The sequence below is a fragment of the Malus sylvestris genome, chromosome 17, assembly GCF_916048215.2.
Source record: "Malus sylvestris chromosome 17, drMalSylv7.2, whole genome shotgun sequence".
NCBI classification, from domain to species: Eukaryota; Viridiplantae; Streptophyta; class Magnoliopsida; order Rosales; family Rosaceae; genus Malus; species Malus sylvestris.
Genome location: NC_062276.1, coordinates 2,023 through 17,428, shown reverse-complemented (window position 1 = coordinate 17,428; position 15,406 = coordinate 2,023). Strand labels below are relative to the sequence as shown.

The window sequence follows — 15,406 nt, the reverse complement described above, 5'->3', positions numbered from 1 at the left end:
CTTTTGTATAAATTGCATAATTTAGATTGTTTTTTAACTTTCAATTACAAATCCTTCTATAGATTAATATGGAATTTTCGTTATGAGTTTGTAGGGTTTGTATTGTGATTGAATAAATTCCTTTTATACTTTGATTTGAATTGATGTGTTTATATCATTAGTTTAAGGTAATTCTATAATTGGGTTCTTTGGGGTTTTACCCAAGTGGTATTTAATTTCGTTTATTCGAATCCTCTTCGTAATTTTGTGCAATGGATTATAAGAAACAAATCATTGGTTCTTGGTTTTCTTTCTAAACCTATGTCGTAAAATCCTTTTGAAATCCCTAGTTCGTTTTTCATTATGACATGGAAAAGAATAAATACTACTTAAGTGTTATATGTAACTGATGTAATTTTGATAAGAAACCATTCATGTCAACAATTTGAGCCTGATACAGATCCTTATTTTTTTTTATAGACTTTCATAACTCCAAATTTTATGGATTGTATACACTAGTATTTTTTCACCATTTTTGGACAGGAAATGAGTTTTTGGTAAAATATTGAAGGTGATACTATGCTACTAGAATTCTGCATACTTCTAATTAATTGTGGCAGCGTAAATTACTATAAAAGATAAGTATTTTATTTTATCTTTGTTGTTGAGAAAATAACATTCATAGCGCCAATATTCCAACAATCTTAAGAGTTGATTTGGAAGCTACTTCTACATCGTTTGGTCTCCGCACAAACTACTATCTATGTCGATGATGGGCTCATGGATGCACAGCACAAGAGATTGATGGTGATTTGGTTAGGCATTTTAATTTTCAGGTCATGGCAATATAAGATTGATTGATAGGGTGATTGGGTCCAATTTGTTCCCCGTTCTATGCGTAATATTATCGGTGAGATCTTTCCTTTAAATATTGGATATGGGTAGAAATTTTTACCAAATTACCGTACCAACCGCCTTACCAACCATACCATACCAAATTATTACCAAAAATTTGTATCAATTGGTAAAGATACGGTATTTGTACCGGACCATATTGTTTCGGTACAGTACTGATATCCAAAACTAATTCCTGTGGTATACCATACCTACCAATATTATTAATATTATATTATGTATTTATTCATATAATTATTTGAGGGAAAAATTAATAAAATTAATAATAATTATTGTAGAAGTGTAAAAAATGTGAAAAAAATATACAATCACTCATAGTGACAAGTTTTACAACTTTCATGAAGATGTCAGCTTCAAGATCCAACACTATAATCCATAAATCTTAAATTTATATTTAACCGTCGATTGTCATTTACGCTTTATTCTTCTTACTGAATTTCATTTTTAAATTTTTTTTCTTGAAAACATGATCATCTGGCGGATGTAAGAAGATGAACGGTTTAGATATTTGATATCACATTTCGATATTTACGGTTAACTGAAATATGAGTCGATGTCATATAGTTTGTAGAAACTTTATAAACATCAAGCAATATTTTCACAAACTGTAAAACTTTGAACATAATATCAACGATCAAACCGTTTATCTTCCTGCATCCTCTAATTGATCATGATTTCAAAAAAAAAAAAATTTGATGAGAAAAATGAAGCGTAAATGTAAATAACAATCAACGGTTAAATTTTGATCTATGATTTATATGATTATAATGGTGAATTTCAAAGTTAAGCTCTTCACGAAAGTTGTAAAGTTTGTCATTACGAGTGTTCATATATTTTTTCTATATTTTTTACACTTCTACATTAATTAAAAAATATTAGATTTTGGGCAAACTAAGTGGCGTAAAACAAAGTGGCAATTACCATTGGCATACCATACCAACCGAACTACACCGAAAGTTTGGTATGGTAATAGTAATAGATTTTACCGTACCAAATATTTGGTATGATAATTGGTACAGAGGTTTTGGTACGGTAATGTACCAAAACCACCCCTAAATTGTTGGAATTATTGGTACATTTTGGTATTTCTTGAATTTGCACTTATCCATAGAATATTTAATAAAATATTGGAATAGGCGTTGGGTAAATTATATATGAAGCTTTTTAGTTAAGTGCCACAAATTATGTTACTTATTAAGTTTTTCCTTTATTAAATTAGTTCTAATCTTTCGTTTTGTGGAGAGCATTTGTGTTATTGAGGAGCGTAATTTACTACGAATCTGTAATAGTACTAAAGGCAATGGAATGGCTTATACCGTGTCATATCTATTTAATGTAAGTGCCTTGATTAATTCTTTGTTGTCTTGCTTAAATGTACTGTGATTTGGTGCCTATCTACGGTTACTGTGATTTGGTGCCTATCTACGGTTACTATGATTTGGGTACTATGATGAGTTATCTCCTCCCTTGATTTGTACTTTTACATTATTCACTTTTATACCAAAAGAAATAATCGAGTTGTTCGATCAAAGTATTGTGAGTGTACGTTTGCAATGATTATAGGTTGTATTTTGGAGAGTAGAACATTATAACCTGCTACATCGAATAATTGTCTTAGAAGGGTAAAATCTACTCTTAAGGACAGTTAACCTACACGCCTCAACATAAAATCTTGTTCTAATCAAGTATCGACAAAGAACCATTTCCATCCTATAAAAGATAGGGAGTTTTAACGAAACACTCCCGGTACTGTTCACTTTTAACGAAAATGATATTTTTACTTTAAAAAGTTACTCATGTTACTATTCACTTACAACACCTTTTTGTCATTTTGATTAAAAGTCAAAGTTTTCAAGCTATTTTTATTAGTTTTCCTTAAAAGATAAGTATTTTATCTTGTATTCATTTATTTTATCTTATGTAATTTGTTGTAAGAGAAATAGCATTCACATCACCAATATTTCTAACACTCTAAGCACTACTTTGGAGAACTCGACATAGTTTTTTGGATTTTGTACTTCGATATAAGGTGATTTCTATCATTTACTCTAATGATATTTTACTTTTTAATTATGATTATGTGTTACTAAATTTTGTTTTGATCAATATGTATTACTAATTTTTTTTTGCTAGGGCATAGTCATGAGCCTTATCAAGAATATGTAGTCTTTATTAAATTACTTATGATGTTATACAGGCATACTTTGAATTATTAATCACTGTGTTTAAACTATTTGTATGTCTTGATGATTGACCACCATTAGGATGTTTAGACAAGTAATCGTGGGCAATTTTTGTTGGAGTGCCGTCTTGAAATTGAGTAAGGCTTATTGTGATTGTTAATTGTAATTTCACTCAAGGTGAATGCCACGTCTTAAAGGTACTCGAATTTTTCAAAAGGTTTCACAAATTGTAATTTCACTCAAGGTGAATGCCACGTCTTAAAGGTTCTCGAATTTTTCAAAAGGTTTCACAAAGCTTAAGGAGTCTTGCATGTTTAGATTTATCTGAATTTCACAGACGAATCATATGTTAGATATTGTTGCTAATAACGACGACTAAACCTTAATGCCTTTACCCTTGTTTTTCTAAACCCATGTGTTATTTGTACTTTGTGTGATTCCTATTTTTGCCAATTTAGTTAATTTTACTTTCTTGCATTTTTTTTATTTTAATTCGTGATCTCAATTGAATGGTAAGTTATTCATATCAATTTTTGTAGAGAATAAGCTGTTTATACTATGATTACTTTATTTTTATTTTCATATTTTCTAATTATTTACTTTTACAAGTGAACATCGTTGAACAATGAACCGTATAAATCCTCTGACGTGGACTGCACGTGCGTAGGTATGTAAGGTGAGGGGTGTGAAATCCTGGATATGGTAGGTGCAGTCTGTCTGCCTGCAGTAGCGATCGACATTGGAGTGGAAAAGCTTTTCCACAGTCAAAGTATTCAGTGGAGAGTGGAGAGAGAAAAGGATATTCTATTCTATGTCACTGCCTGCCAGCTTTGAAACGTTTGTTTAATGGGTGAAAAGTCACAACTCAATGAAATCAGACAGCTTAACTTGAACGAACGAACGCAGAAGCAAGACCAAGAGGAGAGAGAAAGGAAACTAGACTAATTTTAATATTAAAAATTCTATGACTACCTCTATCTCTACCTGGAGAGGAGGAGGAGGGGTTGTTATAATAATCTTCATAATCTTATCCTTGCAGAGGGTCAGGGTTTTGCATATCATCAGAATCATCATCACACTCCTCCGTTGGCCATATATTCCCTTTCCGCTCTCCACGGAAGAAGAAAGTCAATTCCAGACTCCAATTCCAATTCGCTGAGTCGTCTTCTTCTTCTTTGACGAAGAGGAGGAAAAAGGAGGACTTCTTTGTGGGCGTCGCCCAGATTTAAATCCTGCAGTTGGGACATGGAATCATCAACGCCTGATCATGCCGATCATCATGCTGCTAACAACAACAACAAGAAGCCTCGTAATAATCCAAATTTGATTACGACAAGCGATCACCTGCGGCATGTGGAGTCGATGGCCACAATGCCTTCCGGCGCCGGAAACATTTCCCACCCGAACGCTGTCATTCTCGGAGAATCTCTCGCTTCTGAAGAGAACGATCTCGTCTTTCCCAGCGACCACTTCTCCCGTCAGGCCCACGTCTCCTCTCCCCAACAGGTACGGTACCTTGGCTATCTTCCTTCCATTTATTAATTCTTCTCTCAGTTCTCCGCGCTTTGCACTTCCACTTCCAACAACATCATCTAACCTCTTAATCCTATCTTATTACCCTCTTCCTCCCCCTTCAGTATCTGGAGATGTACAAACGGTCCATCGAGGACCCCGCCGGATTTTGGTCCGACATCGCTGCCACCTTCTTTTGGAAACAGAAATGGGGCCAACCAGTGTACTCGGAGAATCTTGATGTCAGGAAAGGCGATATCCGAATTGAGGTCTTTCTTTTGATTCCTTTTTTCTGATTCGATTTGATTTGCTTGCCTTGCCTTGCCTTGCCTTTTTTTGAGTTTAGAAAGTTTTGATTTGAGCAGTGGTTCAGGGGCGGTATCACCAACATCTGCTACAATTGCCTTGACACAAATGTTGAAGCTGGACTTGGTGACAAAATTGCCTTCTACTGGGAAGGCAATGAGCTTGGTGTTGATGCCACTTTAACTTACACCCAGCTTCTCCACAACGTTTGCCAGGTCGGTCCGTCTATCAATCTGCCTGGGAATGCGAGTTGCTTCATAAAACTAATAAGCAAAATATCTCACCTTTTCTTACCTCTACCATTCATTCGCAGCTTGCGAACTATTTGAAAGATGTTGGAGTTAAAAAGGGTGATGCTGTTGTGGTTTACCTGCCCATGTTAATGGAACTTCCAATTACAATGCTTGCTTGTGCCCGCATTGGTGCCGTTCACTCGGTATTGCACCATCTTTCTCTTTGCTTTCCAGCATCCTCCAATGATTTCTTTTTCATACTTAATTGCCTTTTCCAATCTTTCAGGTTGTCTTTGCCGGATTTTCTGCGGAATCTCTTGCTCAAAGGATTGTAGATTGCAAACCGAAAGTTGTAATCACTTGCAATGCTGTTAAAAGAGGTTCTAAGGTTATCCACCTCAAAGATATAGTTGATGCTGCCCTTATAGAATCATCCCAAAGTGGGGTTTCTGTAGGTATGGAAATTAGCAAATTGATATGTGATCTATGGAATGACCTATATGTGTGTGTGGGTATGGCGAGGCAATGCACAGTTTTTATGTAAAAGTTCTCTGTATCATGACATATGGTGCCCTGTTTGAGCAGATGTATGCTTAACTTATGAAAATCAATTGGCTATGAAGAGGGAAAGTACTAAATGGCTGGAAGGAAGGGATGTATGGTGGCAGGTTAGCACTTGTACTAGCACCTCTTGATATAGACTTCCATGAGGAAAGAATTCTTTTGTTTGTAACATGCATGCTGCATTGTGTGCTTTTCCTATATTATTGTTTCATCATATGCTTATGATTGACCTGAATGTTTGTCTTACGGACGGTTGTGACTGATGAGTGATGACCCATGATTATCTCCCAGGATGTCATACCTAAATATCCAACTACTTGTGCAGTGGACTGGGTTGATGCAGAAGATCCACTTTTTCTGCTCTATACCAGTGGGAGCACTGGCAAACCGAAGGTAATCTATGTTCCATACTTCAAATAATTTTTTTCTTCTCCCTGTGGATTCTTCTAATAATAAGCTCTTATAGGGAGTTCTCCACACAACTGGAGGATATATGGTGTACGCTGCCACAACATTTAAATATGCATTTGATTACAGCTCATCCGACATCTACTGGTATCCTTCAAAACCCTAAGCTTATCATTAATGTTATTTTGATTTTCCTCATGTGAAAGAAACTTGCTTTGTTCTGATGTTTTTTGTTGCTGAACATGGCTTTATCTTTAATTTAGGTGTACTGCTGACTGTGGTTGGATCACTGGGCACAGCTATGTCACTTATGGACCCCTGCTTAATGGAGCAACTGCTGTTTTATATGAAGGGGTAACTAATAGACAGATTAATGTATACATATTATCGTTTTACATGTAACTGTAAGAGAGGAACCTAATATATATATCTGAAGAAAAAGCCGACATCTCTAGTCAGGCACTTGGAAGCCTTCGGAAAAAAAGAAAAAGAGTATACCAAGAAGAAGCTGGACAGCTAGGTTTAAAGATTAATGTTTTTTTTCTTTTGACTTTTTATTTTTTACCAGTGTAGTACTCTCCTTAGCGGAAGGTCTTTAGTTGGACATATACTATTGTTTAAAGGGTGGATAGGTTCTTATGTTAAAAAGGGTAACCCCTCTGTTGTAAACTAACCATTGGACTCAGAGTAACTTAATAATGCCTTTATTTCCTCAAGAAGGCAAAATAACAAACAGTAGTTCACTAGTATGAATATGACATTTAATTAAAATTTGTATGTGTTTACTTATGGTGAGAAGAATCACGTATCACTGTCTATGATCTATATAAATTTTTAAATTCTTTGAACATTATACTATAAATGAAATGAACTCTTCTAGTGCTAAATACATAATTATATTCAGAACACTGACTAGCTGTATCTAAATATGTGGATATTGCCAGAGGATCTCATGTTTAAAGAGCGCTACAGTAAGATTGATTATGGTTTATTTTTTGGTGCATATGCTTGCTCTAATTCTTGCTGAATTGGATTTCCTATGTTGACATTTCATGTAGCTGTTACTATCCGTGTATATGTTGCAGGCTCCAAATTATCCTGATCCTGGACGCTGTTGGGATGTTGTTGATAAATACAAAGTGACCATATTTTATACTGCCCCCACATTAGTGCGGTCCCTCATGCGTGATAGTGACAAGGTAAGATATTAGCCATTCCTTCGTTATATATGGATGTGATTATTTTAATGTGTTTGTTATTGATCCAGATGATTTTATAAGTTTATGATGGATGTTAGCAGCTATGTACAGAAAAAAAAAAAAAAGCATTTCTCTATTTTGTTTCTTGGTTAATCATTTCCCAAACGTTTTTTTTCTTCCTTAAATCTAATGGATATTTTCATTAACTGGACATGATTTTGTTGAAGTATAAAGCTTGTCTGTGTTTTTAGGCTATAAGATCCTCTTGTCATTTGTCCCTGTTTAATTTTTGTTCTTTTGTTCCATCAAAGATGCTCCTCTGTCATACATATCTGGTTTTCTTGGGTGTCCCACCTCTCGATGTATCTTATTAAATTAACATCAAGAAATCAGTCCTCTTTATATTCTCCGTCATTTACTATCTGCATTGCAAGATTTGCCATTCTACATAGTGTTCTGTTTCTGTATCCATGGTGGTTTTGTTGTCTGGATAAGGCTAAGATTCCAGTACCCCTTACATAATGCCTTAAGTATTTATGGATGTGTGTGTTCTTTGAATTTTATTTATTTATGTATTATGCAGTATGTTACACGATACTCGCGAAAATCCTTACGGGTCCTTGGAAGTGTAGGCGAGCCTATTAACCCAAGTGCATGGAGGTTCTCATCTCTTTTGTTGTCTGATTCAAAAGCTTCACTTCACACCCAAAAAGAGTTATTAACCCAACGCTGTTTGGTACAGGTGGTTTTTCAACGTGGTTGGAGATTCAAAATGTCCTATTTCCGACACTTGGTGGCAAACTGAAACTGGTGGCTTTATGGTATTGTAGTACTGTTCTTATATAGTTTTCATCCCTCGCTCCATTGACTGGTGTTAAGCAGAAATGTTAGTGGCACGGGAAAATTCCTCAAGATCTTACTTCGTTAAAAACTCCTCTCACCACACTTATGTGCCAATATGTATGTGCATTCACCTGGACTTCCATCAGTGAGATGTTTTAACTTGAAATGCTTGGCTTTCTTTACCTGACAGATAACTCCACTACCGGGTGCCTGGCCACAGAAACCTGGTTCTGCTACTTTCCCTTTCTTTGGGGTGCAGGTATTTTATTCTAATCTAGTTTATGGATCTCATAAAGTATCCTCTTTTTATACTTTTGAATCTGTAAGATCTAATCTTAATAATTATTTTGCTTGTAACTGTAGGCTGTCATAGTTGATGAAAAGGGTGTTGAGATTGAAGGGGAATGCAGTGGCTATCTGTGTGTAAAAAGCTCATGGCCTGGGGCTTTCCGAACTCTATACGGTGATCACGAAAGATACGAAACCACTTACTTTAAACCTTTCCCCGGATATTATTTTAGTGGTGATGGATGCAGCAGGTAAGTAATAACATCACATTGCAATTGCATTAGTGTGAATGCTAACAAGTGTTATGCACGGAGATTTTTGTTTCCAGGACGAGATTCGATTCCTTTTTTGAGTTTAGAGTATAGGATTTATTTATTAGGACTTCTTCTAATGTGATATAAAACTAAGTGTTACACATCAATGTCTCAGGGACAAGGATGGATATCACTGGCTTACAGGAAGGGTTGATGATGTTATCAACGTTAGGTATTTTTGGATTCCATAAACTACGTGCATATAATTTTTCAATCTTGATGTTTGTACGAGTTAGCTAAACGTAGTGATAGGATAACGTGTGGATTTCTTAGGATGTAATGTGGACGACTGTGTGATTGTTGTTTATTCCTTTTGTTCAATGATAAAATCATAATATGTGCAGTGGACATCGAATTGGTACAGCAGAAGTGGAATCTGCTCTGGTCTCCCATCCCCAGTGTGCTGAAGCTGCTGTGGTTGGCATTGAGCATGAAGTACGTGGATGTGACACAATAACTGAGTTTAACAGATTAGGATCCTTGGAGGAGAGAACCCAAACTTTAACCTTTAATGTGACACATTCAAGTACTAAGAAATTTGAACCCCTAACATTGAAATAAAAATCATATCCCACTAGAGAAGAATAAACTCTAATGAAATTGTCTTTCTACAATCTGCATTGAAAATCTGGTAAATTATCTCCATATACTTCGCATTGTGTTATGAATTGTGCATGACATATCTAAGAGAGAGCAAGAGAGCGGGAGGGAGTGGCAGATGCTTGCGCCTAGTATGTCTGAACAAAATTACTTTCTTTCTATAGGTTAAAGGACAAGGTATATATGCCTTTGTTACTCTTGTGGAAGGTGTACCTTACAGTGAAGAACTCCGGAAAAGCCTTGTACTGGCTGTGAGAAAGCAGGTATGTATCTAGTTCTGCGTCTAAGTTTTCTATTGCACCTTGTTTGTTGCAGTGCAAGTGCAACGGCACTCTAGTCTTGTGCTGTTCAGAGTCCGGGAAATTTCAGATCTGATGGTTTCGGGTTAAAAATTGTTAAATTCTGGAATGTAAACATTTTTCAGATAGGAGCATTTGCAGCACCGGACAGAATCCACTGGGCCCCTGGCCTTCCGAAAACAAGGAGTGGGAAGATCATGAGGAGGATTCTGAGGAAGATCGCTTCTAGACAGTTAGATGAGCTTGGAGACACCAGCACCCTTGCGGAACCAAATGTGGTCGATCAACTTATTGCTCTCGCAGATGTCTAGCAAGTACGGAGGTAGGTTAAATTATTCGACCTGCAGCACTTTCCAAAAATTATCAATTGCACAGGATTAAACCTAAAAATACTTCTAGAAATTTTGTTACATGTGTCACTTTGCTTCCTTTTTATCCAAATGATTCACTTTCTACGCAACTACTTACACTACTGAACTCATTATGGATCCATTTCAGATTTTATTTGATTTTAGTTTTCAGTTTTCGTCTTTTGTCCTAGAGACACATAAAAGTATATGGTGGAAGAGAGGGATAAATGTGTGGTTGGAGGGATAAACGGTATACTGAAAGGCAATTACTGACATGAACTAATGGAATCAATGATTAAACACGTTGACACATGTCAATTTCCTAAGATGGTGGTAACAGTCATCACCTAGTTAAGGTGGTGAGCAAATTCGGACTTTGTGTAAAGCGTAGGTTTATGTATATTTAAAATAACCTAAATAATAGATTAATTTAAACCAAATTAAACTTGTAAGCGCACGAATCAATTACAGGAATATATGCAAATATGAGGTTGATCCCATAGGAATTGCTTTAACACCAATTTAACCAGCCAATTATGCGAAACTTAACGTAGAAAAACAAATGATTGATTGATTATGAAAAGTAATTAAAGCTACAACTTATAATAAAATCTGAAAGATGAATAATGAAAACACACAACGAATGAAAGTTTAAACAAATTAAGATGATGAAAGCCTAAGGTCAAGAATCCACCAATAACAATCATTTCCCTTTTCTTTAAGCCGATTACTATTCAATTACCATGCCAATATTTAAGGTTTCGTGGTCAGGCATCAACTCATATGTCTATATTGGTTAGGCATTTAGTTAAACACATAAAAATCCATTAAGAAATGAAGAATCATGTGAACCAAGTAGGACTAGTTTGATATTGGTCATCCTCACTAGTTTTCTACTCTTCTTAATCTTAGTTCCAATAAATCTAATTGATTGGTCGTCCTTTTAGATTTACCTAAATATTTAAAACAAATTCACAATGATGGGCAATCACAAGAACATTCGAAACTAGAATAAATTACACACAAATATTAAGAATTAAACATGGCATGTAATCGAATAATAATCAACAAAATACTTCGGAAATAATCATATCATGGTTTCATCATAAACCTTAGAGAAGTAACTTAGTTACACATAGAAATAAAAATAAAGGAAAGATGGAACTCGGAGTCCATGACAAAGTACGTCCCTAAGCTCTTATTCTCACATTGCGTAGATGGTAAATGGTAGCATAGTGTGGTGGTGATGTGGGGGATATTCGTAGAGAGAGCTTAGGATGCATTATTTATACTAGAAAAACCCTAAAAGGTTTGGCAGAAAAAAAAAAAAAAACTCCTAAACAATTAATGACACAAACTAGGAAAGAATCCTTCTTGGCTTGGGAAACAAGTCATTTGTCTTGCACGCCAGTTTTGAGGTCAAATTTTCCGGAAAATTCTGTAAAAATATGAGAACCTTAGATTTATGTCTTATCTTTCCAATAATATATCGCACACCACTAGGAAAAATTGGGAAAGGCTCCAAATCTTCATTCTCCCACAGCTGCGCAATTTTGATGAGAACGCAAATCTTGCGGGATTGATTTGTAAAATTGGAATGAATGACTATGGAAAAATATGAGATTCAGACACAATGATCTTCAGCCTCTTAGCTTCCTTCTCCAATTGGCGTTGCATTAAAATTCATCCGGAAAGTCGAATTATTAGCAAAAACAACTTGAGTGCGCGTATTGGCTAAAACTGAGAAAAGGAAAGTAATAAGGCTCTTTTATAATCAATTCCTTAACAAAACCTAGGGATAATTAACATGAAAATATGATAAATAATGTACCTATCATAGGCAGTGGCGAAGCCAGGATTTGCCGAGGGGAGGGGCGAAATTCAAAAGAATGTAATGTTCAATCGAAGCGGTTGCTTTCACATTGAAGAGTGCAAAGTTTTAAATCAATATTCATAACAGAAAATAGTCTCTTTACCAATGCGGTTGTAAGCGATAATATCAAAGCCATGTAACAAGCTTAAATTGGTTAGGATTAGATTCTTAAAGACGTTAGGCGCTAGTTAGGCAGCGGACTGGAGCCTAGCAGCTAGGCGCCTAGGCAAGATTTAGGCAGAAGTCTAGATGGATTTAAATGAATTTCTTTTATCGTAAAATAAGCATTGAACAATATTTACATTATTTTTAAAAAATTAATACAATATTTATAATAATGTGAAAGTTTATAATAAATAAGCTAGGAGTCTTAAAAAGAGGGGAAAAAAAATACATACAAGAATAATAAATAAATAAAAGAGAGAAATGGGTTAACAAACCACAAAAAAAGATGGGTTAGAAGAGAAAAAAAAATAGTGGGGAAAATATAATACTTGAGTAATCACTGGGAAGTACTCAATTTAGGACAAGGATTGTCTGCCCTCCACTTCCGGTGCCCTTCCCGTGCCCTCCTATTTTGTGTGGTCACGGTTAAGCCACGTTAACATTTTATATTTTTTTTATAGATATAATAAGACAAAAATGAATTGTAATATAAAATATTGACGTGGCTTAACCGTGACCACACAAATAGAATGGCACGAGGAGGGTACCGGAAGTTGAGGGCAGACAATCTTTATCCCTCAATTTACTGACCAAATGATATGGGCCAATAAAGTCAGCACAGCTGTCCCTTTAATTCTTTGTTACACTTTCGCTATGTTAAGAACCAAACATATCGACCAGCCTTTATCCTGTTTTCCAAACATATGCTATCATGCTATCCAAACAGGTCTTCTCCCTCACTGAAATACTACTAGCCTTCGGCCCTGTTTGGGATTGAGGTGATTTAAAAAAAAGCCACTGTGAAAAAAAGCTGAGGGTCATTTTTGTGTTTGGTAAACTGAAAAAAAAGGGCTTATTTTGGAAGCTGCTGTGAGAATAAGCTGAAAATCAAAGGAAAAGCTGAAGCTGCTATTTGCTGCTTTGAAAAAAAAGCCAGTTTTTTCAAAGCACACAGAGCTACAGTGCTCCTTTAATGAAAAGACACACTATCATCCTGCTTTTTTTTCCAAAAGCACTTTCACAAAAAAGTTTACCAAACACTCTACTAGCTTTATTTCACAGCCGCTTATTCTCACAGCACAGCCGCTTATTCTCACAGCAGCTTTTTTTCAAAGCACAGCAATACCAAACCAGCCCTTCATCCCATTATCCCAAGCCATTATCCTCTCCCACCAGGGCCACCACCCAGAAGGTCGACGAGGTTGGTGACTGGTTTCTGTGCGAGGAAGTAGAAAATGGACAGCTGTGAAGTTCGTGAACAGAAAACCCAGAAAAACAGAGGGCGCCGTGAAGTTCGTGAACCATTATTTTCCGGCGAGGCGCGCGAGGGGAGTGGCGAAGACCTGGGGTTCAGTGGTGTTTCCCGGCGAGGGGAGTGGCGGCCGCCACTCCTCGCTCCCACGTGGCTTCGCCACTGATCATAGGTCCCATAGTTTTAGTGTGAACCATAAATAATGGCCAAGTGGACAAAACCAAAGAAAATCATAACTCATTCTCCTTATAAGCAATTCTCTCATGCCACTATGTATTAATTGTCTAATAGATAGATAGTGCACTTTTCAAACACGTTGCAAGAATTTATTTGACGATGACACTGATGAGTCGATATTATACTAATTTAACCTATTCTTAGTATTAATTTATTGGTTATTTTGGTGAAAGTTTGATACTGTAATTTATATTTCTAATTTAGGACATGCGACTTCCTCTTGAGAAAAAAGTGATCAAACAGATGAATTTTGGAAGGATTCCAATTGGAGAATGTTCGTGAGTCTCTCAACTTTTGCCTATCAAAGTTTCAAATTTTTCTATCAAGTAGCTTATTTATGGTGAAGAAATAAAGGAGCAACGCGCAGTGCTGTCAAAGTAACGTTTTGAGCTTATTTGGGCTTTTTGGCGTCCAAGATGATGTCTTTTAGGTTTGAGGTCTTTGCAATTATGTTCGGGACATCTCAAGCTTTAATTCAAGTCGTTTTGGGCCCGTTTTGGAGCACTGAAGATCCAGAAACATGAGATTCTTTGTGACTGGGTAGATTTTCCAAAGTTTGAATAGAAATGTAATTCCTAGTTATCTTGTTATAAGTTTTGAAGTTTTTAGAAGACCTTTTATAGTAAGGATTTTATTTTGTGGTAGTATTATTGAGCCGTTAGGGCCGATGAACACATCGATTTGGAGAACTTGGCTATGCTTTGACGATTTGTATTCCAATGTGTTTTTTATCCATGTTTTAATAATATTTTCTTTTATGATTGTTCATAACTCATTCTCTTTTGCTAGGGCGAGGACATGAGCCTTAGCAAGAATATGTAGTTTCTTTTCAATTTACTCATGATATTATGCATGTAGATTTGAATTATTAATCACCGTGTTTAAACTATATATTTGTCATAATGATTGATCACCATTATGATATTTAGAAAAGTAATTTGATGTAATTTTGGTCGGAGGTCTGTCCCTGAAATTGACGAAGGCTTCTTGTGATTGATGTGTGTGTAATTTCACTTAGGATGAATATCATGTCTTAGGGATTGCATGGTTTTTCAAAGGATTTTCACAAAACTTAATGAGTCTTACATATTTAGATTTGATCTGAATACTATAGATGGGCTGCATATTTGATATATGTTTTAGATTGGGGGTCCGAGTAGAGCATATTTTAGGAAAACCTAACCTTCAAAGTAAGCATGTGTAATTCATAAGTAATTGGAAGAACTACGTATGATTGTTAAGGTGACGGCGGAGCTATAATTTTTAATTTGATTTTCAAAACCGTTTTCTTTTGTGTTCTTTACTTTGTAAATTTATTTAAGTATTTTTATTAAATTCCTTTTTATTATTTTAAATTCCAAAATCAAAATTTTTTTTCTTTCCAAACTTTGTTTTAAATAATTAATTAAGATTTCATATGAAATAAATTATTCATTCAATTCTTGTGGAGAACAATCTTGTTAAAGCTAACTATATTACAATTACTTTGTACCCTTGCAAGTATTTTAAGTGCTTTTATCCTTATTTTTATTTGTAGTAAAAATCCTATTAGGAAATTAACGTATGTTGCAAGCATTTTTGACGAGGACACTATTAAGACTAAATATTTTTTGCATGAGAGAATCTCTCATTACATAACCCAAAGGTCATCTAACGAACCAACCACGTGTTATGATCCACCCAAACAAACCAATGTACTGTATGCAAGAATATCTCCATCTAACATTGCATAATTGCAACTTGCACATCCAAACGTACAAACCAATGTACGTAAGAATATCTCCAAGACTCCATCTAACATTGTATTGTAAGTTTTGATAAGAGCAATACACTTGGTTAGCGCTTGTTATTCATGTGGAAATATTAGAGATCAATATTAACAATGT

The 15,406-nt window shown here is 35.5% G+C and overlaps 1 protein-coding gene across 4 annotated transcripts; it reads left to right on the top strand.

Moving 5' to 3' along the window:
- Window positions 1–3,800: 3,800 nt before the first annotated feature.
- Window positions 3,801–14,291, top strand: LOC126610991 (acetyl-coenzyme A synthetase, chloroplastic/glyoxysomal-like). 4 transcript variants are annotated; one of them, XR_007618660.1, is made up of 20 exons: window positions 3,803–4,583; window positions 4,715–4,858; window positions 4,955–5,110; window positions 5,209–5,331; window positions 5,415–5,583; window positions 5,714–5,796; window positions 5,984–6,085; window positions 6,159–6,247; window positions 6,364–6,454; window positions 7,186–7,299; window positions 7,883–7,959; window positions 8,042–8,120; window positions 8,333–8,401; window positions 8,506–8,681; window positions 8,860–8,916; window positions 9,089–9,179; window positions 9,509–9,607; window positions 9,769–9,965; window positions 13,725–13,798; window positions 13,937–14,291. XR_007618660.1 is itself a non-coding variant. In XM_050279177.1 (19 exons), exons 1-18 carry the CDS (start codon window positions 4,429–4,431, stop codon window positions 9,952–9,954), a joined length of 2,052 nt encoding a protein of 683 aa, XP_050135134.1. In that variant the 5' UTR covers window positions 3,802–4,428; the 3' UTR covers window positions 9,955–9,965; window positions 13,725–14,291. The 4 variants fall into 4 exon arrangements, 3 of the variants coding, with proteins under 3 accessions (XP_050135135.1, XP_050135134.1, XP_050135133.1); XM_050279177.1 differs by having other exon boundaries at window positions 3,802–4,583; window positions 4,963–5,110; window positions 13,725–14,291; XM_050279176.1 differs by having other exon boundaries at window positions 13,725–14,291.
- The last annotated feature ends 1,115 nt before the right edge of the window (window positions 14,292–15,406 follow it).

Excerpts from the sequence above, each read along its gene's own strand:
- LOC126610991 (XM_050279176.1), top strand. The coding sequence starts at position 4,323 with ATGGAATCATCAACGCCTGATCATGCCGATCATCATGCTGCTAACAAC. Across the intron at positions 6,248-6,363 it reads AGCTCATCCGACATCTACTG|GTGTACTGCTGACTGTGGTT; the intron begins GTATCCTTCAAA and ends TCTTTAATTTAG. Across the intron at positions 9,608-9,768 it reads TACTGGCTGTGAGAAAGCAG|ATAGGAGCATTTGCAGCACC; the intron begins GTATGTATCTAG and ends AACATTTTTCAG.